At 53.4% G+C, this 26,022-nt stretch overlaps 1 protein-coding gene across 5 annotated transcripts in view; it reads left to right on the top strand.

Moving 5' to 3' along the window:
- SCN4A (sodium voltage-gated channel alpha subunit 4) overlaps window positions 1–26,022 on the top strand; it is a 46,564-nt gene that overhangs the window by 17,137 nt on the left and 3,405 nt on the right. For all 5 annotated transcript variants that reach the window (XM_084300982.1, XM_084300985.1, XM_084300983.1 and 2 more), the window contains exons 7-25: window positions 1,458–1,754; window positions 3,886–3,949; window positions 4,330–4,471; window positions 5,375–5,587; window positions 7,549–7,704; window positions 8,007–8,130; window positions 8,690–8,928; window positions 10,554–10,727; window positions 11,025–11,381; window positions 14,195–14,635; window positions 18,807–18,936; window positions 19,206–19,360; window positions 20,286–20,459; window positions 20,987–21,109; window positions 21,350–21,628; window positions 22,971–23,024; window positions 24,232–24,369; window positions 24,904–25,008; window positions 25,709–25,979. In XM_084300982.1, the coding sequence (XP_084157108.1) occupies window positions 1,458–1,754; window positions 3,886–3,949; window positions 4,330–4,471; window positions 5,375–5,587; window positions 7,549–7,704; window positions 8,007–8,130; window positions 8,690–8,928; window positions 10,554–10,727; window positions 11,025–11,381; window positions 14,195–14,635; window positions 18,807–18,936; window positions 19,206–19,360; window positions 20,286–20,459; window positions 20,987–21,109; window positions 21,350–21,628; window positions 22,971–23,024; window positions 24,232–24,369; window positions 24,904–25,008; window positions 25,709–25,979 (3,636 nt within the window). The remainder of the gene's footprint in view (window positions 1–1,457; window positions 1,755–3,885; window positions 3,950–4,329; window positions 4,472–5,374; window positions 5,588–7,548; window positions 7,705–8,006; window positions 8,131–8,689; window positions 8,929–10,553; window positions 10,728–11,024; window positions 11,382–14,194; window positions 14,636–18,806; window positions 18,937–19,205; window positions 19,361–20,285; window positions 20,460–20,986; window positions 21,110–21,349; window positions 21,629–22,970; window positions 23,025–24,231; window positions 24,370–24,903; window positions 25,009–25,708; window positions 25,980–26,022) is intronic.

Raw genomic sequence — 26,022 nt, 5'->3', positions numbered from 1 at the left:
GTAGATGTACTTCAGTTGGACCATTGCCTTCTCCCTGGCCCTGACATTGTTTCCCCTGGCACACCTCTAACAAGCCTTATTTCATCCCCATCCCCCTTCTTACCTAGTTCGTAAAGCCTAGTTTTGTCCCCACAGCTGGCTGCTCTTGTGCCAGGGTTGGGGTATTTAGTGGATTGTGGTGCAAGTGCTAAACAGTGAGCACTTTATATCAACCCAAATATCCAGCCCAGGGTATCAGGAGCTTGTTATCAAATAACTCTGGTATCTGTTTCCCGCATCTGATACAATTTCAATGCCCCATGTCAGTACCAGCCAGTGGAAGCATACAGAAACCATAGGTCAGACCCCCAGAAGAAGTGTGAGATTGAGCTGTGAGTGATAATTTGTTGTCGTGGAAAAATCCTGCTTCATCTTTTGTTCCTGTAGCTTCCACATCTTTTGGGTTCTATTTGAAAGGTTTTATTTTGCCTCCATCAAACAGGCTAAAATCTGCCTTTAGGAAAATGTAAGCTTCTTTCTTGGTCCCAAGGCTCTTATTTCTGGAATGACATCCCCCCAAGAGGCTCTACAGAAATAGCAGTTTCAAAAATAAGCTGTTTTTGAACGGCTGTCCTAAGCATTTTCCCAACATAGACAAGCCCTTGGAGATCAGGGTTTTACCTAAATAGTTTGGGCAGGGGGGAACTGGCATGATGACAGGGCTAAGAACCCTGCATCTTTGGAGAACTGCCTCCATACACATTGCTCCGAGCTGCTTTAAGATTAATGTCAGGATGTCCTGGCGTCACCCATCATGCACACAGATAGGAACAACAATTCTTCATAAAAAGCCCAGTGAGGATCCACGGGCAAGCCTCCTCCCTGCTGCCATCTGCAAAGGAAGCAAGTTAATCCTAGTGCTTAATGCAAACTGTCATTTCCATCACCTCTGCTCGAATGTCTGAGGGTTTTTCTGCCTGGAATGGACCAGCTGGGCTCCTGGCCACAGCATACACAGGGGTTTTGGACCATGGAGTCTTTTGTACAGCCAGAACCAAGAGCGGTGCTGAGCATCTTCCAGCTGGGCTGGCGAACTGCTTCCCCGTGTGCCACAGCAAAGTGATCTGTCCTGGTGGTTTGGGGCAAAAATGGCAGGATTGAGGCATTTGGGAAAAGTGTACAGCCAAATGGGATGGGCTTTGAGTTGTGATGCTGAGATCAAAGCTAGTGCAGGGAGGCCTGGCCGCCCCCCTCCCACAGGGACAAATCTGGGGAAGGGTCGATGCTGCCCAGCCATGTGTGGGGACAGAGGGGTAGCCAGGATGCAGTGTGGGGCAGGGCAGTGGGTCTGGGTCCATGGGGTGAAACTGGTGATACTGCGTATCCCCACCAGATCCAGCCCCTCTGGGGAGCACCATAGCGTGATCTCCACCAGCCGCAAACCAGCAATTAGCTCAGCAGCAACGCCTCCCTCCTAGGGCTGAAGACGATCGTTGGGGCGCTCATCCAGTCAGTGAAGAAACTCTCGGATGTCATGATCCTCACTGTCTTCTGCCTGAGTGTCTTTGCCCTCATTGGCCTCCAGCTCTTCATGGGAAACCTCCGGCACAAGTGTGTGCGGTGGCCCCCCCTCAATGACACCTTGCTGGGGGACTTCGGGCTGGACAACGACACATTGGCCAATGCAACGCTCTACAGCAACTTCACTGACAGTATTGACAGCAACTTCACCAGCAACAGCACATTTGATTTTGAGGCCTACATCAACGATGAAGGTAAATGCTTGCTGCTCTCCTTCTCCATCGAGCACATCACACTCCTTGCTCCTTGGTTTACCCCTCTCTTCCTCCATGTCCGACCAAGACAGTTTGTTCTGATGGGTCTTCCTGCTGAGGTGCTTCAACAGGGTTTGGGTTTTACAAGGAGATATGGATGGTGGTTGAGATGATGGATGTGCATACTCAGAGAATGGACAGATGGGCTTAAATCCTCCTTGTCAGGGAAAATGCAGTCCCCTTGGCATGCCAGACTCTTCCAGAAATGTTGCAGGCTAGGGAGGCAACTGGACAAAACGGCATCTCCATCTCTGCCCTGTGATAGCAAGGTCTCACTCTTCCTCATCAGGGTGAGCTCTGAGGGATGACTGCTCCGTCTGATCGCAGCAAGGGGATGCAACCCTCTAGGAGGAGATGGGACTTGGGGTGGACAACCAGAGGGATGCAGGAATGACATTTCCCATTTTCACTATTGCTTCAGAGCAGGGTCCTTCCCCAAGTACTCTGCCTCTGGCTAGCACGATGTGCAACACCGTGACAGCCAACAGGAGAGAAAGGAGGAGAGGTGGGATCAAGCACAGGTCCTTGGACAGGTCTTCATGTTTGCTACATTACTACCACTTCTTAGAGATGAGTTTGGCCCAAAAAGTGTTATGAGTTTCTCTTGTTTTTTATAAAACACTCCATGAAAATGTAAAGATCTTGGAAAACCTATCAGAAAGGTTTTCATTTGCCTTTAGTTGTTGTTTTCCTATGGAATGGACTTTTGACTAATCGTGGCTTTATTTCTTTTTTTTTTCCTCCCAACTCCTTCTGGCTCCCAGACCCTGGGGAAAGCCCAGTCCCAAACAAAGGCTCTGACTTTGAACTTCTGACCAAACCTCACATTGTACAACCAAATTGAGCACTTGCCAGACCCAGTACCGCCCCCCCCAACAAAAAAAAATAAAAATAAAAAAAAATCAGGAAGCAGCATCCAAAAGCAATACTGTGTTGGAAAACACTTGGAAAAATTCACGTGGGTTACAGAGTGAAAGCAGACTTGCCTAGAGCAATCTGTGCCTTGGGGATGGTCTCTAACAGAGAGGTTTCACATCCCATTTTGGGCACTCAAAGCTCAGCAGAAGGTTGGGTTACGACACAGCTGAGCTGTTTTGACCAGCTGTGGAAGTAGCTCTGGCATTAATTACAGGAAGGCTTCTATGCAGGGGTGCAAATTCAATATATAGAATCTAATGAGCGCAGTGCAAATAGCAACAGCACCCTGCAGCTCTGCCTTCAGGTTAGCAGCTCCTGGGGCCAAGCCAAAAACACGTTGCCTGGAGCTTCATGAATGGGACAACACTTTCCACAGAAGTTAAATAAAAGCCGGGTTGCAAGAAGGCACGCACGGCCACGGGTGCTCCTAGGAAGCTCCAGAAATCCCATTATAGGTCCCTGTTGCTGTGCTAGGTGGTGCTTGCGGCCATGGGTGGGTGTCTCGAGGGGCTCATCTCTGTGTCCCTGGGGGCAGGTGACTGGTGGTAGCACGTCTTGGCAGCTGCTGTGGTTGTGGGTCTGTGCCTGAACTTGAGGGATGAGCTTTAGGGAGTTCTGGTCTCATGGCTGTGAACAGGTGGGGTTTTCCACCAGGGAGGGGCTTGTTGGGATGGGAGCAGCAGGATGTGGAAATGGCAATGGGCCATTTCCCCAGGCTTTTTGGATCCCAGGCAAACGGTCTGCAGAGGTACCAGTGTTCACTCATCTGAGCCCTGTCACCTCCCAGTGCTTTCATCCATCCCTGTGAACACCTGTGCTGGTATCGTCCCTTTGACCATCTGCTAGTCCACCTTCCCGCGAGGCCTGGCCCTGCCACTTGGCTGTTTTCCAGAGCTCTTTGTGGGCTTGGAGCCATCCAGCTGGGCAGGTGAAACAATGCTGCGAGGTCTGAGCTGGCGCCAAGTAGTGCAGCACAGATAGCAAAGTCAGCAGGCAGGAGACAGCCCAGAGCCCAGTGCTGGGAGCTGGGATGGTTTCCCTGACAGTGAGGAGCTGCCAAGAACTTGAAAGTCAATGTTTGTGTTTCTTGTTGTTGTTGTTTTTTGTTTGTTTGTTTGTTTTCCTGTGTCCTGCTCTTTCCCTATCTGCGAAGCAAATTTCTACTTTCTGGAGGGAGCGCTCGATGCCCTGCTCTGCGGGAACAGCAGCGATGCTGGGTGAGTGCAGCTCATGCTGCTGGCCCCTCTGGCTCCCTGGGGAGGGGTTCAAGGCAGCCTGCAGGACCACTGAACAGTCTGGGCATGTCAACAGCACCCTTGTGGGCATGTTTCTGATGCAGAAAACATAGCATGTTCCCACCTGCAGGCTGGAACAATCAGCTTGTTGGAACAGGCTGCCCAGAAAAGCAGTGTATGCCCTGTCACTGCAAGTGTTCAATGTTGGGTCAGTGGGGCTTTGATCAACATGATCCAGGGAAAAATGGCCCGTGGCAGACATCTAGACGGTCTTTAAGGGTCCCTTGGAACCCAAAACGCTCTGCAGGCTGAGGGTGCACATGGGGCTGTGGCAGGGCCTGATGCCGGCTGACCTTTGGCAGGAAGTGCCCTGAGGGATACGAGTGCATGAAGGCAGGGAGGAACCCCAACTATGGCTACACCAGCTACGACACCTTCAGCTGGGCTTTCCTGGCGCTGTTCCGCCTCATGACGCAGGACTTCTGGGAGAACCTCTTCCAGCTGGTAGGTGCTTGTGGGACCCCGGCACATGGCTTCAGTCACCCATCCCTCTGGGCACTGGTCTCAACTTTTATTTCATTTATTTATTTTGTATATTTATACCTTCCATGCAAATATTATCACTTCAGTGCTGCCCCTGGCCTAGGACAGGTAAAAAGTCACTTGGTTGGCTATTTATGGGATCGTTAGTTCAGGGAACTAATGAGGATCAGCACTAATGAGGAGTCTTGTCCAGCTCCCCACCCTCAGTGGTGCAGGATGCTCTCAAAGCCCAGCCGTGCTTCAGGGGTGCTGTCAGCATATCAGGGAAATCAGGGATTTACAGGAGTATCTGGTACATCTCCAGCTTGAGATAGTTATCTTACCCTCTCTCTTAGGTTGGTTGTCCCCTGGACTGAGGTATCCTATAGGTAGAAGCTGCAGACACCATGAAATTCTCCTGGCCAAATGGATGCAGCCCCAGCTCCAGGACTGATTAGATAAGAAGGGCAAGCCAGTGCCTGTGTCCTCTGGAGGCGATGGCACCCGGATGCAGAATTAGAGAAGAACTTGTCCCAGGAATGAGACCTGAGCAGTCGGGCTCTGGGACATCAGCCCCTGTCCCAGGGTGCAGGTCTGTGAATGTCATCCCCATCTCTATGCACACCTGCCCCGGGCTACCGATGGGCACAGGGCAGTGAGGATGGCTTTGGCGAGACCTCCAGCCTTTCCACACCAATCCTAACCCAGTGCTGTAGACTGTAGGAAGGTCAGCTGGGCAGTGAGCAGCCCTCAGGGAAAATGGGAGCAAAATCTTACATCACTACCGTGATTGGGAGGGTGCCCAGAGCAAGGATTCTCATTCATTACTACCAAACGGAAACCATGCTGAGGAGGTGTAGCAGCCTGTTCCTCCCCTTCCCACAGACCCTGCGTGCAGCAGGGAAAACATACATGATCTTCTTCGTGGTGGTTATATTCCTGGGTTCCTTCTACCTAATCAACCTCATCCTGGCGGTGGTGGCCATGGCCTATGCGGAACAAAACGACGCCACAATGCTGGAGGCGCAGCAGAAGGAGGAGGAATTTCAGCAGCTCATGGAGCAGCTGAAGAAGCACCAGGAGGAGCAAGAGAAGCAGGTTGGTGGAAAGCATTGAGGCCACGATGAGGGACCTTAGGAATAAAGGGAGAAAAGGAGAGGCAGTGACAAGTGTGGTCATATTCCTATTTCCGTAAAATCTAAGAATAAGCCCCTCTTGCTCCCTACCAAGCAAAGGTGAGAACTGAGTACCTATTCTGGGGTCACCAGCTGAATCCAAAAGTTGACATATTCTCGGGGGGGGGGGGGAGAGGGGGAGGGGTGCGGGGAGAGAAGGTGGTGGGAATAAAAGGCTGAAAATATTAAATTCCCATATCCACAGACCAACAAAAGGAGCACTGGGAGGCAGCAGAGAGGTGCAGCACAGGTCCAGCACAGCTTGAAAGGAAGAGGTGAGAAACGAGGCAGGAAGGACACCAGAGCTAATAATAGGTACTTCTGCAGCACATCAAGAGCAGGAAACCTAGCAGAGAGCCTGCAGGGGTAGGTTACAATCAGGGCATGAAAGAACCACTCAAGAGAGGTAGGGCAGTTGCAGCAAAGTTTGATAATTTTGACCAACACTGAAAACAGAAGAGAAGACCCAAGAGACCCTGAATCTTGCTCACAGAGGTTCTGGTGTCCTTACAGGAGCAGAGAGACAGTTTTGGGGGTCCAGCCTTGCAGCTGTGCCCCAACATGTGCACATCTACAGCAGGGTATGCACTGGTATTCATTTCAGGTGGTATTATCAGGTGGTCTCTAGAGGTGCCTGGTGTCCATCCGTTTGCTCCATTGCAGTTCTGGGTGTTATCTTAGCCCCTTTCTGGTCCATGGGTTTCTCTTTTCAGCACAATACACCTACAAAAATGTGAGCAAGAGTTTCTCTGATGTTTGATACTGCTGCCCAGACATCTTTTATCTCTAGTCATCATTTTGGCATACATCAGCAGGAGACATGTCTGTAAATCTAATAATCAGTCTGGGCAAAAGACAGCTTCCTCACATGTAGAGAGAGATACAAAGCAGTGTTTTCCTCTAGAGCCTCTCTCTCTCTCTTTGCTTATCTGTGCTGAGCCACAGCATCCTCCAAGGAAGTGGCTTGCTCTTATCAGGCTGCTGCTGTTCACAGGATGGGGCTGAGCAAGCCCTGCCCCAGGGATGGGGACTCCAGGGCCGGGTGTGAAGCTGGTGCCCTGGCTAGTTCCCTGGACACATCAAGCAGCGAGTTGCCTGAAGGCTTTATTAAGGGATGATTCTCATTGATTGTCACCTAGAATAAAGGAGAAGATGGAGGAAACTGACTGAGAGGGAGGACAAAGTACCTATGAGAAATGGGTACTTGGATCCATTAACATCCAGTGACCAAGCATGGAAATTGCAATGTATTGCAGCCACAGGGAGCGAGAGAGGTTCCTGCTCTGCCATGACATGCTTAGTGCTACCAGTGGGCATTGCAAACTTCAAATATTAATATCACTGTCAGAGAAAACAGAATGAAACAACAGAATGTGCAAATGAAAAAATTGTAAACCAATTTCTGGAAAAACAGTTTTGAAATTCTGACCCAATCATTCACAATTTCAGTGCAAGTCCAAAAGTCTTGGACACCCCATTTCACCAAGACCCCAGAAGAGTTTGCTTCTCTTTCCATTTGAGATGACAGCACATTTCAAAGATTAAAATTTCCCGCAAGACAGAAATTAGAGGTTTTGCATAGTTTCATCCTTATGAATTATTCACCCTGGCTTAGCATGGTGGGGTATGCATTGAGAAGGAAAGGCTGGCAACATCAGGCACGTGCTGCTGAACTGTTGCCATTCCTCATCACTGCTTGTTAGGATGTGAGCTTGTCAGTGAGTTCATCTTTGCCCAGATCTTGCAGCAGCAGACTTTGGGGTCACAAAGTCCTTGCTCAGGACAGTTTTAGGACTCAATTCATCCCCCTCCGTAGCGTCATGCCCCGCAGAGGTTTTGGGAAGCTGGTGGATGTGTGGGTGATGGAGATGTGGGTGGCTGCAGTTGCAGGACAGGCGATCCAGCAGCGGCTCCCTGCGCAGCAGCACGGCCGAGAAGAAGAGCGACTCGGACCTGAACAGTGACCAGGACAAGGCGAAGGACTGCAATGGGCGAGTGGTCCCCAAGGTGGTGCTGGAGCGGTCCGCCACGGTGATTGAAGTACGTGCTCCGTCCCAGCCTTCTGGGACGTACCACAGAGTGCAAACCAACCTGTGCCACAGAGTGCAGCACTGCTGCTGCAGTGCTGGGTGTCATGCCCCAACGCAACCCCAAAGCTCTCTTACAAGTGCCCCCTTTATAGTGGGTCCTAGCAGCCGTTCTGCAGCCAAACTGCAGCTCCCACATTGCACCCCAAGGTCTGTCTAGACCATGCCCCCACACCCTTTTTTTTTTTTTTTTTCGTCTTCTCAATCTTTAAGTGCATTAAAAACACAGTCATCCCCTGTGGCCTCCTCTTCTAGTTCAACCCAGGCAATGAGACGGAGAAATCAGACTACAACCACCTCACTGTGGGCAACCAAGATGGTCCAGGCCTTGAGAAGAGAGTGGGGAGTGCCATCAGCGTCCTCTCCAACGCCGTGGAAGGTACGTCCTCACCCGGGTGCAGACTCCGTGCACCAGCCGTTTGAGCCCGACCAGGGTGGGTGGGCGGGCAGGGAGTGCTCAGCATGTGCCAGGGGCTGTCACACATCTCCAGCCCCATGCAAGGGGCAGCTCTGGGCCCAGGGTCTCCATGTGGGGTTGATATACAGCAGTGGTGTTCAAGCAAGGTACTTCATCCCATTTCACAAGGGTGCTGCCCAGAGGAAATCATACAATTTCTCATGCAAAAGAATGGGATTGCAGTTGATTACAGCAGTCTTTGGAGTAAATCAAGAACTGTTGAGCAGTTTCCCAAGAGCTCCTATCTTAATTTTAGCAAAAAGTGCCACAGGCTCAGCAGTACCAGGCTCCTGAGCCCTGCCGTCCCGGAGAGCCAGTGTGCCCAGGAACCTTCACTCAGCCCACAAATGCATCCTGTAGGTTGCCTAGGGCTGGATCCAGGACCTCAGCAGAGGTCTCTTCTGGTGGGTTCACACTTGGCCCACCATGGGGAGGGCAGGAGAAGCCCAGGCTGATTTCAGTTTTTCCTTCCTGCCCTCAGAGCTGGAGGAGGCTCACCAGAAGTGCCCACCTTGGTGGTACAAATTTGCTCACACGTTCCTGATCTGGGACTGCTGCCTTCCATGGCTGAAGCTAAAGGAGTTTGTCAAGCTGGTGGTGATGGACCCCTTTGTGGACCTGGGCATCACCATCTGCATCGTGCTCAACACGCTCTTCATGGCCATGGAGCACTACCCCATGACGGAGGAGTTTGAGAACGTGCTGACTGTGGGGAACCTGGTAGGCAGCTCCTGGTGCCCCATCCTTCCCTGTTTAGAGCCATAGCAGCCAAAGCCTGGTGGGATGATCCTCACCACTCCCCTCATCTTACCAGAACAGCGTGCTGGAAGCCCTTCCCAGCTGCTGAGAAGGTACTCGGGAGGTCTGGTCACAGCATCCCTGGGATGGGATGGGCTCCAGGACTTTTCAGATCAAGGGGCAGCAGCGGAGGTGATGTGGTAGTGGGGCTCCATCATCCCCTGCTCTCCTGCTGCAGCTTCTGGGCAGGTGCCCATCTCACCTGGTTGATCCCAATGTGGATGTGGCTTTCCAAGGCTGTTCTGTAGGGCCAGCTCCTATATCTCAGCCCAGGTCAGGCAGGAGCTGCCGCCAGCCCTGGCCTGAGCTGCAGTGGCCTCATGGTGCTGGGTGGCTCACTCGTGCTGGGAGGGAAAGGTCCCTGCTGAGCAGAAGGTAGTGGTGCTACCAGCATTAAAAATATATAATAATAATGATTAAGACTTCCCAGTGAAATCACTGCAAATCTGGGCTGTTCTGATTTCATGGGCACATTTAAAACCAAGCTGTGGCTGCTCCTCCCTGGAGCTCAGGGTAAAGGGTTTTCAGCTGGATGCAAGCTGCTGGGGGGACAGGCCCGGGAGGCCCCTGGTTGCTCTGGGAAGTTCAGCCAAGGGCTGGGAGAGAGGGGAGGGAGGACTTCATCTTCTCTCCTGCCACCTTGCCCTGCTCCAGCACCTGCCGGGACCTCTCCGTGCACAAGCACGCGGGTGACACATGCCGGGGCCCGAGCCCCAAGCAGGCAGGATGACGCTCAGCACATAGCTGCTTTGTCTCTGGTTTCATTCAGGAAATACAAGGGGATTAATTGGCTGTTGCTTGAAGCAGCATGGTCACGCTGCAAAAAACAGCTCCAGCTTCTCCTTGGGGCCATCACTGGTTTCTGTCTGTGTGTAGAGCCAGTAGGAGAGCCAGCGCAACCGTGGGGCTTTGCTGGGGAATCCAGGTGTCGCCTGCAGCAGGAGGAGCAGCTCTCCTTCAATGTGTCAGGGAGCAACCTCTGGGGTGCTGATGCAGAAGCCTTCCTGCAGCCTCCCCTTCCAATCCACAATGCACATCCAGGGCAAAATTTGTCACTGGGTACCCTCTATGCATTCTATGTCATGCAATTACATCGAGGATGTTAATTGTCACATTGCTGATCCTGCTCTGGAGTAATGTGATAATGCACAGGGCTGTTGTAGCCCCAGGAAAAGCAATGTGTAAAAGTTGTGTCAGCTTTCATGGGGCCCAGGGGAGCACCAAGACATCCCAGTATCATCACGGCTCCTGGTGCTGGGAATTCCTGTGATTCAGCCAGTGTTTGTACTGGGTCCCTTTACCAATGGAACGTCTTATTTTTAATTTCGACCCGCCAGCACATGCCTTGGCCAAGTCTTTCCAGACCCAGCCACCAGCGTTCCCCATGCTCCTCACAAGTCACACTGGGCAGCAGCTGGGAGATGGTTCCCAATGGAGGCTGGACTCAAAGGGATGAAAAATAGCTCCAAAATGAAGTGCTACCCACTCCATACAGAAGCTTGGCGCTCTGGCTTTTGAGCAAACTGACAGTGTGATGTTCCCCACAGGTCTTTACAGGAATCTTCACAGCAGAAATGGTCCTGAAGCTCATTGCGTTGGACCCCTATGAGTATTTCCAGCAGGGCTGGAATATATTTGACAGCATCATCGTCACCCTGAGCTTGGTGGAGCTGGGTCTGGCCAACGTGCAGGGGCTCTCCGTGCTCCGCTCCTTCCGCTTGGTACGTGCCATGGGGCTGAGCGGTGCCAGGGGGTTTGGGATGCAGGCAGCACCAGGGTGGAGAATGGTTTGTTCAAGGTCCTTTGTGGTGGCCACCAACCCATCCCAGGTTAAAGGCAATACAAATATCAAGGAACACAGTAGCCTGTGCTCTTTGCAAAGCTGTTGGCTGTTTAATCCCTCCTGCCTTAACAAAACTTCTATGTGGAGGTCTGGTCCCAGCCTCTCGGCCTTGCTGACACCTTGTGGCAATGAAAGCCCCAGGCAACTCACCACCCTGTCTCCTTGCTCCTCACAGCTGAGGGTTTTCAAACTCGCCAAGTCCTGGCCCACCCTCAACATGCTGATCAAGATCATTGGCAACTCAGTGGGTGCTCTGGGGAATCTCACCCTGGTGTTGGCCATCATCGTCTTCATCTTCGCCGTGGTGGGGATGCAGCTCTTTGGGAAGAGCTACATGGAGTGCGTGTGCAAGATCTCCCTGGACTGCACACTGCCCCGCTGGCACATGCATGACTTCTTCCACTCCTTCCTCATCGTCTTCCGCATCCTCTGCGGGGAGTGGATCGAGACCATGTGGGACTGCATGGAGGTGGCCGGCCAGACCATGTGCCTCATTGTCTTCATGATGGTCATGGTCATCGGGAACCTTGTGGTGAGTACCAGAGGTGGGGGAGGCCCTCGGCCACAGGTCCCCACCTCCATCCCTCGTGCTCTGGATGATGCCATCCAGCTCAGCTCTTCTATAGGGCTGCCCAGGAAGGTCTGGTCTTGTTGGAGCTGTACAGGAGCAGAGGCCAAGGGCCTGACCTCCCTCCCGTATAGCTGGTGGGGCTGTGCTGTGTGCTCAGGTCTTACCAAAGCAGAGTAGGACACAATCTCTACCATAAGGGCCTTCTGCTGAAACCAGATCAGGAGCAGAAGGGGAAACCGAGGCACAGAAAACTTTATGACAGGCTTTAGGCAGATATGAGAACAACTCAGGGACCTGAGAGGGCTCATCTTCAAGCTGCATTTTCTTTTCCACACACGTCTTTTGGGTTTCCACCCCCACTTCCCATGCTCTGGTGACAAGGGACAGAGGCAGAACAATAAACACATGCTACCAGCTCACCCCAGGGCTGACCCTTTGCTCCATGCCACTTTTGGGAGCAGGTCGTCAGTATTGCTGTGCTCCAGGTGGTATCCCAGGGGCGCACGACCCCCCTGCAGCACACAACTCCTTCTCCCAGATCCCAGTGGGCCCCATGTGCCCCCCGCTAACCTGAGCTGCTCACCGCTGCTCACTGCCTGCAAGTTCCAGGCGAGCATCAAATCCTTTCTAAACTTGGTAACCCACTTGCTGGCGGCTTTGAAGCTTGTTTTGCAGGCTGTGTGGGCCCCGTGCTCCCTTCTTAAGGAGCAAGGCAGGGGAGGGAAGCGCGGCGGCTTGCCGAATCGCTCCTATTACTTGCCGGGATTGTGTAAGCCCTTTGGAATTTGCTTTGAAAAACTATCTGCCCAGGGAGCTGCTGACGCCTCCCTGCACACGGTGCATGGCTGCTCTGGCCCTGGATGGGTGAAAGCAACTCCAGGGAAAATCCAGACCACCCCCTTCCTCCTCCGTGGCTTGGATCAGGGTAGGGCAGCATGGAGCGTCCCACTTTTGAGGACAGAAAGGATTTGGGTGTTGTGTTGCTTCCCTGGCTCATGCAGTGTGTTTGGGGCTTGGAGCTGGCCCCTGCAACAGCATGGGTTGTGCTGGGGTCTAGGCTGGGTGATGCCAGGTAGATGCAGCACGTGGCCCCGCAGCAGGGAATGGCCATGCCTTCCTCAGGGGACCCCATTTATTTGTGTTGCAATGCTGAACAAGGCTGAAAATCACCCATGATCAGCAGGAGCATCTCCAGGGCAGTTTACAAGGGGTGCAGAAAATGGGAATCCCAGCCAGGCTCCCTGAAGACCCTCCCCAAGGATGTCCTGGAGACCTTTCCCATTCTGGAGGCAGATTTGGGAGCAGGGCAGCCCATGCACCCTTCCAGGAGGCTCTCCTGGAGGAGACATGGGACTGGGGAGGTGTAGTCATCCCTGAGCTCGCACCTCAGCTTTAGGGCAAGCTTTGCAGCTCCGCTCTGGGCTGCAGCACGGGTTTCATTTAAAGCGAGCTGGAGAAGCACAACCCACAGCCACCCACAGAGCTCCCCCCTCTCTGCCAGGCTCTCCTGGCCATGTCTCAGGTATTTCCAAGTGCTGGAGCCTGTCCCATGAAGCCTCTCCAGCATCCCGGCTGCAGGGGGGGGATGTTTCTTCCCCCCTTTCCCCTCTGGAGCAATAAGGCAGCAGCCACTCGTCCTTTGCTGTTAATGACACTTAGAGCATTTCCTTTCGAGTTATTAAGGGAAAAGGGAGGAAGTCCGTCAGGTGACAAGGTAACAGACTCCTGTCCAAAAAGGCAGAGCCAACAGAAACTATTAGCTGTAATTGGTACCTAACATGAGTATTAAACTGATGGGATACTGGGGATTTATTTAAAGATGCGGTTTAAGTCATATGGTATGAGCCATGTGAAAACAGCAGTGACCTTGAATAGCAGCTAATTCCCTTCTCAGATACGCTGCTGGCACAAAAAGGCACAAACACTGACAGCTGTGGGCTTGGCCCTGCGGCTGCTCTGCACAGCAAGCGTGTTTCTGGGTCCTGCCGATGCGCCCAGGCCCTGCAGAGAGCCCATCCTGCTCCATCCTCATGTGCTGCTCTGGGTGCCTGGCACACTGCGAGCCAGCCCATGCCATCAGCGCAGAGGTGCCCTGGGGTCCAAGCACGTTTCAGGCATGGTGTGGTGGGAGAGAGCTGGGGAAAGCAGGAGGGAGCCCAGGTTTGGTGAGAGATCATGTGTTGCTATTGCTTCTGGGAGGTGATGAAATGCTGCTCCCCGTGGGGAGCTGATAGAAAGGGATGAGGTGATGGATGTGGCTTCAGGGTGCTGGAGGCCCTCAGCAGCTTACTGGGCATCCAAGCTACTGGACTAGCAAAAAGCAGAGAAAAAATTGCAGTTGGAGGGCAACAAGCAGGAGGTTTCTCCCTGGAGAGAGGAGTAGAGCTGAGCTGCTTCCCAGCTGGTGGTGGGCACCATGGGCTTGGGTCCCATGTGGTGACCAGAGAAGAGACGAGTGGATGGAGGGACACCCTGGGAGACCCGCATGGAGGTCGTTTGGGAAGAGCGAAAGCAGTGACAGGCACAGGACGTGCTTGCAAATGGATCAGAGGGGTCACTGCAGCCCAGGGAGGAGCGAGCAGGAGCTGGGCCATGCCTGTGTTCTCCAGGAGATGGGGTCAGCATCTCCACAGTCCCCAGAGGTGGGCAACAGAGGGAGAGCATCCCAGCAAGAAGCTCAGTGGAGGCGGCTTCTCCGTGGCCATCGCTGGTCTCTGCTGCTCCAGTCTGCAGGGACGGATGTCATCACTGGTGTTTGCTTTTGTCCCCTCCAGGTCCTGAACCTGTTCTTAGCTTTGCTGCTGAGTTCCTTCAGTGCCGATAGCCTGGCAGCATCGGATGATGATGGCGAGATGAACAACTTGCAGATTGCTATTGGCAGAATCACCAGGGGGATCGACTTTGTAAAGAGCTCTGTCCTCATGCTGCTCCGCAGGCTGTGGAAGGGGAAGAAGGTGGCCCCAGAGGAAGAGCAGGAGCCCAGCAAGGGGGACAATTCTGCGCTGAACCACGTGGACACTGGCCAGGAGCCCAAGTCGGAGTACATGGACGGAGTCACTGGGAAAGAGTATTTGTTCATGGACGAACTGGACCACATGAATTTCATTAACAACCCCAACCTGACAGTGCAGGTTCCCATTGCCTCGGAGGAGTCCGACCTCTACGAGGAGGAGACAAGTACCCAGTCAGATACCGAGGATGCCACAGTGAGAAAGGTGGGTGGCAGGGCTCCAGCACCAAAACTGACCTTGTGCTGTCCACAGAGTGGTGCCATTTTGGGTTACTTTTCACTTTTCCATAACATGACATCTGGTATGGCATAGACCAAACCTGGAGTGTTTCAGCAAAAACGAGCTCTCCAATTCCCAGCATGAGATGGGGGGGTCCAAGCAGAGGTTTGGGCTGGTTTGAGTCAGGATATGGGGTTGTTGCAAACACCAGGGGGACCTCCTGCACCCCATGGGATGGGTGCAAACGTCAAAGCACTCGGTTTGGGGTTAAAGATGTCCAAGAGGAATTTGATGCCAGGAAATCTGCTGATGGCACTAACATTGGATCCACTGCTAATGCTTCTGAAAACATCATCAGGGAGGGTACAAAACCAGACAAAGCTTAGCACAAGTGAACATGAAGCAATGCATTTTGCATTGAAAGCTGACATCGAGGCACAGCGAGGGCTGTCAGGGCTTGCGGGATGCCAGTCACCTTGCTGCTCTGGGGGGGTGAGAGGGAGTAGAGACAAGAAATTTAGGAAAACAACAGCAGGCACACTAATGGTGTTCTTAGGGGAAATCGCTGCTTGCCATGAGGTTGCGCCAAAAACATGGGGAAATTCAGGGCAGTGAAGATGCCATGGTGGAGAGGAGCAACCTTATCGACCCAGGAAGGGAGGGGGCTTTGTATGAAGAGGCAAATCCTGGCAATTTGTTGTCAGCTGGGAAGAAGGTGGTGTTTTCAGCTGGGGGGGGGCTGCAGGGGAAAGGCGGCAGGAAGGGCCGTGGCTGGCTGTGAGCTGTTGAATTTGTTCTGCTCTGATGCGCTCAGAAGGGACAAACCTGCCAGAGCTCCTTGGGCAAGGGAGCTGCTGTTGTCATTCTTGTCATTCCCATTAATGTTGGTAGCAGGAGGCCTGAAAACTGGTGTTTCTCCCCGCATTTTTCCTATTATAAGTCCAATCTAGTAGCACAAGTGCCCTCCCTCCCCCCCCGCAGTACACACAGGCCATGCTATAGCACACTAGAAATGAGGCCACATTGTACAGAGGTGATGCTGTTAACACCAGCCTGACAATAGCAGGGAGATGCTTCCAGTCTGGCCCATGGGGTCCCCAGGGACCTCAGTTCCTCATCACCATGATGTGTGACCCAGAAGCTGTAGAAAAGCCCCTGTGTGTGGTTACCAGAGGGGTCCCAGCACAGCTCCAGCATCCCAGGGCTGATGTTCTGAGAGCCACCCCGGGCTGCTCACTGTGTGCAGGGGACAAACCACCACCTGCAGCCACCAAATACCAGCTCATCCCATCAGCTGTGCTGGTTTTGGTGAAATTCAGTCAAACAGTGACCAGGGTGCAAGCCAGGGGGATGCACGAACATTGCAGCCTCTGCCCCAACAGGCAGGAGGGGACGCAGGCTAGCAGGCAGCACCAGAAATGACTGCCTAGTAATTAGAAATCAGGCGCTAATTAGCTCTGGGATAGGAGCTCTGGGCCTCGGGGAAAAGGCTGCAAGCTCACTGTGTTCACATGCCATTGATCAGCTCCAGATGGAGCCAAAGCCCGACACACCACCTCGTGCTGGGGACATGGCTGCTGGTGACTATGACAAGCTGGGAGTGCTCAGAAAATACTGATAAATGTGCTCTCCCTTCAACAGCAGCTCCTCTACGAGACAAAGATATTTTTCAGAGTGAAGTAGCTGCAGCAAGGCGGTGGCAGCTGCTCTCCTCGGGTGCTCCCGCCTCTTTGAGCTGATTTATTGTCTGCAGTGAGGGGACAGGGACAGCAGTGACGATGTGCTAGGGCTGTGCAGAGTCCATGCTGCACCTCAGGGCTCTCCCTGGGTGCTTTTTGCCTCGGAGCACCATGCTTCTGGGCAGGGGGACGTCTGGTGGGATGGTCTGGGCTGTGGTGCCAGAGCAGGAGGATCCTCAAATACCGCAAATTAGCGGGGTTGCAGGGTGTGCAGCACTTGTGTGCAGGAAAAGGATGGGGAAAGCTATGGATACTGGTGAAACACCATGCTGGGCTGGAGGTGTTGTACAGGGCGTGGGACAGAAATAGCCCTGATCCAGGCACGTAGTGGGGCTGTCAGAAGGGATGGGTTTGGGGACCACGCAGTGGGAGCAGCACGGGCATCCCAGTCCCTGCCACAGGACCTGCCCCAGGCACCAGAGGTCCCGGAGCTGCTGGGTTACAGGAGCCTGCGGGGCACCTCTTGGGCACCTTTCCCCAGCCTCCGGAGCTGCTGGGCTGGTGCCGCCCCACCTCATGCCCTTGCAAGGTCTGCCCTGGAGGCAGATGGTTTCCATCTGTCCTTCCCTGGGGTCACAACTTGCCTGGCTCCCTGCCGAGGCCTCCTAATCCCCCTGCCACTCCTCTGCTCCCCCAGCCCCAGCAGGGAGCTGCCCTCTGCTCCCGCAGAGCCACCAGATGCCACCTGGTGCCACTGCTGCTGCTCTGTGCTGCTCCTCGAGGCAGTGCCATGCATGTCCCCAGCACGCAGTGCCCCAACTGCAAGGGTTCCCCGAAGCAATGCCTGCTCCTAGAGCTGTGACCATTGCCCCTGGGTCTGCTGGCAACGACAGTGCTTCAGATTACCCCAGTATCATCTGGGTGTGTGCCCTGGCTTGGTGGAGAAGGGAGCAGCTCCTTTATGTGCTAGTGAAAGCACGAGCAACCTCAGGGAAGGATCATCTCCTTCCACACAAGCCAATACCATCTTGCATTCCTCCCTGTGCCATTCCCATCCAAGGTCTTCTGTGTTCTGGTTGCTCCCAGGCAGGACAGGTCTGGAAATCTGCTCCTCCTGCACGTGCTGCACAAAGTTTCCTCTGAAAAACAAAAAGTAAAAAATTTCCAGGGGTTTGCCAAGGTTTTCTCTCATTATCAGCCCCTCCGGGCCGTGCTGAGTGGTGTCTGGGAAGGCAGCCAAGCCGAGTGGTGTGGCGGGATGGAGCGGGCGGGAGCTATTTGGTATGCAGGCTTTGAACTTGGGTGAACCTCAGCCTACGAGCCCTCCGGCATGAGCCACACCAGCAGGACGCGAGAGACGTGCCGTGATGGCCAGCCGGGCTTCCACGGACCCGCTGGGACCAGGGCGCCTGGCAGAGCCCCTGGGTCGGGGCGCAGGGAGCAGGCGGTGAAAGCTGCCTGAGACGGTGGCACAAGGGGATGGGACGTGGCTGTGATGCGAGGGTGGCTGGGCACAGGGGGCTTCTGACTCCTCTGAACCTAGATGAAAGTGAAGCTCGTGCAAGCTCACACATCACAGATGCTCCAAGGCTCTCAGCTCTGGCTGATTCCACAGCCCCGCTCTGGGCTGTTTTCGTAGGAAAGGGACTTTGGAGCAGCCGCCGAGCAAAGGCCCCCACAAAAGGCTCCCAAGCCCTTGGGCAGGCTCCCTCACTGATTCCTGGCACCACACCAGCACTCAGGAGGATAAATCTATCCTATTCCCATAAAAGCCCGATGTCAGATAGTTCCTTTCTCTTTGTGTTGGGTTTAAATCTACTGCAAAGGGCTCACAAAAGCTGGGGGCTCACACTTTGGGGAATCAGCCAAAACTGTGCTGGGGGTGCAGAGTCTGCTCCAGGAACTTGGAAAGCTTTAGAAACATCTCTGTGATGAAGACGAAAGTTGTAGAAAATGAGTCAAAGGGGATTAATCACTTGTGGTAGCAAGAACTAGCTCTCTCCACATGGCCAGTGCAGGCGGCGGCTGTGACAGTGCCTGTCCCTGCGGCCGGGGACACGCTTGGAGGAGCCGTCACCTGCTTCTGGGGGCAGGGAGCTCTGGTTGCTGCTCATCACACCGGGAGCCGCAGCATGTTTTGCCCCCAGCAGGAAAAGGGCTGAGGTCTGCACTGACAGTGTGGTGCCCCCTCCCCAAAAAAATCCAATGGCCAACAAAATGCCACGCGGTGTCTGTGTGGTTGTTTCCATGCCAGAGGATTCAGCACATCTGCTTGTCCCATTGGGAAAGTGTTTTTGTGGTCCCACATGGGGTCTGTCCCCATGGGAGGAGGGCACCCTACTGGGGCATCCCCCATGCCTACCAAGTCTGTTCCCAACACACCTCCTGTGGAGCAGCCCCTGCTCCTGCCGGGCTTCTGGAGGGGCTGGAGGCAGCCCGTGGGTGCCACTGCCCAGCCCAAATCCTCCTTTTTACAGAACCCCCTCTCCAGCGACAATGCCTCGTCCCTGTGCAGCACTGTGGATTACAAGCCACCGCCGCCGGAGGAGGAGGCAGTGGCAGAAGAGGCTGAGGACAGCAATGAGCCTGAGGAGTGCTTCACCGAAGGTGAGGGATCAAGCAGAGCCAGGCACCCCGTGGAGAGGGGGTGGTGGATGTGGAGAGGCTGTTGCAAACCAGTGCTTGCAGTGTTACAGCCCTAGGGCTCGCCTAGCTCAGACCAAGCTTCAAATTCTCCTGTCCTTGTGGGTGGGCGTCCCCATGCCCAGCAGGATCCTTCCCCAGCCTCCACCTGGGAAGGGTTAAAGCATCAGTAAAAGCACAAAAAACTTCTCGCTGGTGGAGAGGCAACCCAGGCTCTCTGTCCCCATTCCCAGCCTGTGTGAAGAGGTTTCCCTGCCTCTACGTGGACATCACCAGCGAGAGAGGGAAGGTCTGGTGGAACATCCGGAAAACCTGCTTCCGCATCGTTGAGCACGACTGGTTCGAGACCTTCATTGTCTTCATGATCCTCCTCAGCAGTGGGGCACTGGTAGGTCCCACCCCACTGTTCACCCCATCTTTGCTCTGCAGCAACTCCCCGCTGCTTCTCCTCCCACCCTTAATCTCGGCTGCGAACCATCTGCACCTTCAGCTTAGCTTGATGTAGATGGCTCGTCACTTTGCTGCCTCCATTTCTGGCTGCCAGGAGATGCTTTATGGATAATTGATGATAATTTTTCACTGTTCAGCACTTTCAGCTGCTGACGGGTGTGCTTTCCCAGCACCTGGGTCTCCATTTGCATCGACCTCACTAAAAAGCTGTACATCGGCCTTTAGGTCCTCCCTGAGTGTTTGGGCTAGGCATAGCTCAGCTGCCCCTGTAAATGCACGGAGCTGATGGGGAGACCAATCCCTCTGCAGGGCTGGGGGTAAGGAGAGGGAAGGCGAGCAGAGGGACTGGACGTGCCTTCAGGCACACTTCACGTGTCCGCACCACACTTTGAAGTGCAGTCTGGGGCCGGCTGAGGCTGTAGCTGTGTGGGAATCGAAAGTTGTGCTGAAGCAGCTGTGCAGCACCTGGTCACCATGCCCCTCTGCTCACACTTTACATGCCACGTGGACACATGAGAAACCCAAACTCCTAAGAGAATTTCCAAAACTACCTGGGTTCCCAAAGGCGTGTGTAGGTGTCCTGGCTTTTGATTCACATGGAGACTGACGGGAATTAGGTACAGCTGGACATTTGCTTCAGCACAGCTTTGCTCCAGGACAAACCCTGCTCCACTTAGCCACCAAGAACCTGCAAACAAGAGTTAGACCCCGTGTTGGTCTGTAAATGCCACCTGTGGTGAGGCTCTCAACTCTTTGGGCTGCCCCAGGAAAGTAGGGATGATGCGCTGTGGCCATGGCTGCACCGAGCTGGGCAGCGGGTCTAGTGGAAGAACAACTGTCACATAGCTCCGCACCTCTTCCAGGCTTTTGAGGACATCTACATTGAACAGCGACGGGTGATACGCACCATCCTGGAGTACGCCGACAAGGTCTTCTCCTACGTCTTTGTCATCGAGATGTTGCTCAAGTGGGTGGCCTACGGCTTCAAGGTTTACTTCACCAACGCATGGTGCTGGCTGGATTTCCTCATCGTCGATGTAAGTGCAACGAGCACCTGCAGGATCGCACTCAGCCAGGTGGTTTGGGAGCGCTACGGGCTTGTGGCCAGCTGTGTCAAACCAAGCCGTGGTTGCATTTTAAAGGACAAAGAGGTGGCTGTGGAATGAGGACTTAGATCATTGTTTTTAATTGCCACTCCTTTTCCCGGTTACAGAAACCCTTTCAAACCTTTTATGCACGCACCAAGCACAAGCTCACAGAGCTCTACTAGAACCCAGCAGAGATGTGAAGGGGCGTAGGGTCCCCTGAAAGCTCTGTGACACAGCAGGCCATTTCTGTGTCCCCGACCACCTCCACCCAAGAGGCAGGGACCTCCTTGGGGTGGCCTGGTCACCAGAGACCTGGGGACTCAGTGCCAGTCCCTGTGTCCCGAGACAACATGATGACACTGGCCTGAGGGATGTGCTGGGGAGGCAGAGAAGGGCAGGGGTACACAGATGGGATTCAGTTCCTCCCCGCTGTTTCCATCTGAGGCACTGCTAACTCCCTGGGCTGCTCCTTCCAGGTTTCTATTGTCAGCCTGACAGCAAACTGGCTGGGATACTCCGAGCTGGGAGCCATCAAGTCCCTGCGGACACTGAGGGCCCTGAGACCACTGCGCGCCCTGTCCAGATTTGAAGGGATGCGGGTAGGTGCCTCTTCAAGCTCCAACACGGCTGCATGATGCAGCACCAGTCAGCAGAGCTGGGCCCTGGCTGGTCACCAACATTGGGAACCCATCCCAGACGATTTCCAAAGGTCTCCAGATTGGTGGGGTCAATGCTAAATACCCTTGGCCGAGCCTGAGCCTGCTCAGTGCTGGGGAGGATAAGGCTGGGACACAGAGGTTCCCTGGCCAGGGCCTCCATGGTTGTTTCTCTCCATGCAGGTGGTGGTGAATGCCTTGCTGGGTGCCATCCCCTCCATCATGAACGTTCTGCTGGTCTGCCTCATCTTCTGGCTGATATTCAGCATCATGGGGGTGAACCTCTTTGCGGGGAAGTACTACCGATGCGTAAACACCACCTCGGGGGAGCTCTTTGAAATCAGTGTGGTGAACAATAAGAGTGACTGCATGGCTCTCCTCCACACCAACGAGGTCAGATGGGTCAATGTCAAGGTCAACTTCGACAACGTGGGCTTGGGATACCTGTCCTTGCTGCAGGTGGTACGTACAGAAAGCAACTGCTTTCCCTCCAAGCAGCATGTTGGCTTAGCAGGGCGGCGTGTGTAGCATCAGGGTTAAAATGAGGTGCTCCCCTGATGCCCAGGATGGGTTTCTCAGCTGCTGCTTAGTTCCAGAGTTGGTATTTAACCCCAAAAACCTGCAGAGTCAAGGAGGAAAGGGAGAAGATAGAAGACAGGAGGGGAAAAGGTAATTGTCACCGGGGAACTGTTGTGGATGAATGAGTATAGCACCAAGCCTGGAGTTGCAGAAAGTCGTCCACAGCAGGGGATGCAGGAGCAAGGAAGCAAGAGAGTTTTAAAGCATCATTATTTGGAAAAGGAATATGCCATAATGCAGGGGAGTTGGAGCCAACAAAGCCTCCCATCTGCCCAATCTCTCAGGCTCCCTAAACTCCAGACTCCAATCCAATTTTGCAGCCTTACAGATTCCTGGCAGGGATATGTTCCCCTTGCTACAGTTAGGTCTGTTACAGTCACAGGCTGCAAGAGTTTTGCATGAGGAAGATGACAATTGGAAAAAGAGCATGTGTGTGTTGGCTGCAGGGCAGTGGACGAATGTAGCCGTGCTTCCACTGAACCCACTGCAGCTGAGCAAGGCAAGCAGAAGAGGAACTGCTCACCACAATTTTAATAAAAATATAGGTGTGGGCTCTGTTATTGGGTGGACTAGGGTTACTCCCACTGGATCCAGGGGAACTGGTGGTTGCAGAACCAAAGCATAACCCAAACTGATTAACCACCTATAAATTTAGCTTCCTCTTCAAGGTTTGTTGTTCCATCAGATTCAGGAAACAAGATGTTCAAGCTGTTTGCTTAGCAAATCAGCAGAAAAAGCCTGTAAATACACAGTGTACCTTCACCTCACCAGGATGGGGGTCCACCAGCCATCAGCAGCAGCAAGACAGAAGGCAGGAGTTATGGAGGTGGCGCCAGTCCGGGGAGAAGGAAAGAAGCAGCCAGGAAAATTGGGGCAATTCATTGTTTTAGGGAGAAAAGAGTCCACAGCTGCTTTTTCCCAGCCTCTTTTGAAGTGGTGCTTTAGGAAGTCATTGGTAACCTCAGCCACAGAATGGAGCTTATATGCCCATAGGTGTGCACACACCTGTGTCAACCTCAGTACTTCTGTATGGGTGCGTGTTTCTTGTGGACACAGCACGTGATCCTTCTGCCATTCTCCCTGAGGAGCATCCTGTGGTGCAGCGGCAGCTCCATGCATGGAGCCATACCCCAGCCTAAGCCCCAAGTGTGTGCTCAGTGCCTTCTGCACTCCTCATAGCCCCAGCTGCCTCCTGATGAGCCCGCTCCTCTCTCTGTCCCTGCAGGCAACCTTCAAAGGCTGGATGGACATCATGTATGCTGCTGTGGACTCACGTGAGGTGAGGGGATAAACAAGGACTTCTCGCTGCCAGCACCAAGTGTCACCCATCCCATAGGGCTGATTCCACCCAGCTGGCCAGGGCTTCAGCTGGGTCATGGGCCAAAGAGTGGAGAACCCCCCCAAAAAGTCCCCCTGCCAAGGTCTGCAGCTTCAGAGAGGGCGGTCAGTTGTGTACCTCCAGAGCCTTCTGCCACCCGTGTCATTGTCACCTGCATCCCAGCCGCCATCCCAGCTGCACCCCGGTCCCTGCACTGGGCTCCCAGCCCACCCTGCAGCTGGGGCTGAGCCCAGCTTCAGCTTTGTGGTCCGAAATTTCCACACTGCACCTACAGCTCTGTGTGACGTCCTCCATGTGCTCCTCCAGCTCAAAGAACTTATCCCATCCTGGAGACAGTGATACATATACATGTATCCAAAAAAAAAAGATGTTTCAAAGAGTTTCATGTTTGTGCTGTGATCCATCCCCAGATGTGTCCCTGCACCACCCCGGAGCATGGCCATGGGCTGATACGGTGGGAGGGATTTCCTGCCTTTCTCTAAGGGAGCACAGCATTCACCCATGCCCCATTGAGGGCCAGCCCTGCACACCCACACCCCAAGCACATTGTTTTCACTGCCTTTTTTTAGCTTCAGAAACAGCCTCTCTGCTCGTCCCGGCTGCAGCTGCCAAGCACCCAGCCATAAAGCTGATATGGGAGAAAATGTGCTCTCCTCTGCCAGGAGCTTGCCTTGAAATGGAGGAAGTCAGCTGTGACACCTAGGGACATCTCGGCTCAAATATTAGAAGAATTAAATGACACCTATTGAGATGAGGAGTGTTGGAAAACCCTCCTCAGGAAAACCCTCCCCTGGGTGCTGGTGTGGTGTGAATTAAACCACCTTTCCTTTCCCCTTTCAGCTGTATTTCGGCCCTTGGAAAGCTGACTGTTGGGAAGAAGCCCAATTTGCTCATTGATATCAGCCCTGCCCCCATGCAGCCTTCCTATTCCCCAGCACAGGGTTCAGGATGTCCTTGTCCTCAGCCCAGCTGGCGCCTGCTCCCTTGGGGACCACACAACCCAGCCAACATCTGCCAAAGGCTTTGCAGCAGCCACACCATTCTCTGTCAAGATATGGTGGCCCCTGGACCAGGGGCTTGGGGACATGCTTTTGGGCGAGAGTTAGTGTCATGTATTCATCTCTTATTTCCCATCTCTGCTGGCCAGATTGAAGAACAGCCATCGTACGAGATCAACCTCTACATGTACATCTACTTCGTCATCTTCATCATCTTTGGTGCCTTTTTTACCCTGAACCTCTTCATCGGTGTCATCATTGACAATTTCAACCAGCAGAAGAAAAAGATAAGTATTTTCTGGGTCCTGCAGCCATCTCTGCCTCCTGGAGCCCTGGTCCAGGACAGAGGGGTGCAACATCTTTCCTTTTCCCACCATGACTTTTTACTCATCGTTTTTCCATGTGTTGGGGAAAGACTGAACTTCTGAAAATGAAAACTTCTGAGCTGTTTTGAAGTGAATAACATGGGACAAATGCGGGGGCAGAGAGTGCGTAATGCAGCACGTGCTGCTCGCACCAAGCAAGTTCTGAGATCACAGGATCTGGGAACACGGATCTAGGGTGAGCTCTAATAGGGCACGGGGTGCCCTGCTTGCTGCATCAGGTGCTTCCCCAGTGCTGTCATCTTGCCGCAGCAGGAGGAAACCACAGCGCTGGGTTTAGCACCCATAGGTGCTGTCAGCAAGGGGAGAGTTCACTGACTCAGCACAGTGAGCAAAGCCCAGCTGGGGATGCATGGTGGGAAGGAACAGGGCATGGTCAAGGGTGTTTGGTGGGAAGATGTGAGTCCCCAAGGCTAATGGTGGCGATTCTCTTTATACTTTGGAGGCAAAGACATCTTCATGACGGAAGAGCAGAAGAAATACTATAATGCCATGAAGAAGCTCGGCTCCAAGAAACCCCAGAAGCCCATCCCCAGGCCCTCGGTACGTTGAGTTAAGCTCCTTGGAGCACAGTGGGGAGGGAGTGCCTCAAGCCACTGACTGTCCCAAGTGAACAAGAAAGGTCTGGGAAAGAGTATTTGCCAGCACAAAAAGCCAAATCCTGGTTCCCCCTTTATCTCCTCAGATGGGATCTTTGTAAGGGCTGGGGCTTCAGGAGAGGTTCACCTCCTGCCTGGGTCTGTTCTTCAGCCCTAGGTATGCTGGCAAGGGCAAGAAAGGGATCCCTTTCATAGGCATCAGGTTTTTCTCCTAGTTCCTCTCTCACAGATAGTTTAGAGTAGGGGAAACCTCAATGCTCATAGAAGGGAAACTGGTCCAGCCAATACATACACAGTTGTGACTAGGGATTCTTCTTGATGGCCCAGCTCAAGTGAGGTTTTTTCCCGTGTGTTCCTTTTTGCCCTGATGCATGAGCAATGGGTATACTTGGAAAACAACAGCCCTGTGCCCACATCTCACCCACAGTGTCACCAGCCTGGCCTCATCCCACAAGGTGCTGGGTGTTTTCCTCCCGCAGCTTGGGCTGAGGCCCACATAGGGGCTGTGACCCTGAGATTTCCTGCACACTGTTAAATATGGTTCCTTCTTCTCTTTCTGTTGTGTCTTTGTTTTCTGTGGGTCTGTTCTGTGTTCCCACCTCACCTCTGGTCCTTCATCGTTACCCACATGGCCCCCACGGCAGAACAAGTTTCAAGGGATGGTGTTTGACTTTGTTACCAAGCAAGTGTTTGACATAACCATCATGATCCTGATTTGTCTTAACATGGTGACCATGATGGTCGAAACAGATGATCAAAGCGAGCTCAAAACAGACATCCTCTACAAAATCAACCTGGTCTTCATTGTCATCTTCACTGGAGAATGTGTGCTAAAAATGTTTGCCTTGCGCTACTACTACTTCACTATCGGCTGGAACATATTTGACTTTGTGGTGGTCATCCTCTCCATTGCAGGTAAGCCCTGGAGGCTCTACCAGTTCCTCAGGTCTCCCACCAG

This window comes from Netta rufina (assembly GCF_964035555.1).
Source record: "Netta rufina genome assembly, chromosome: 24".
NCBI classification, from domain to species: Eukaryota; Metazoa; Chordata; class Aves; order Anseriformes; family Anatidae; genus Netta; species Netta rufina.
Note: the sequence above shows the minus strand (reverse complement) of the source record. Positions and strands in the feature narration are given on the sequence as shown.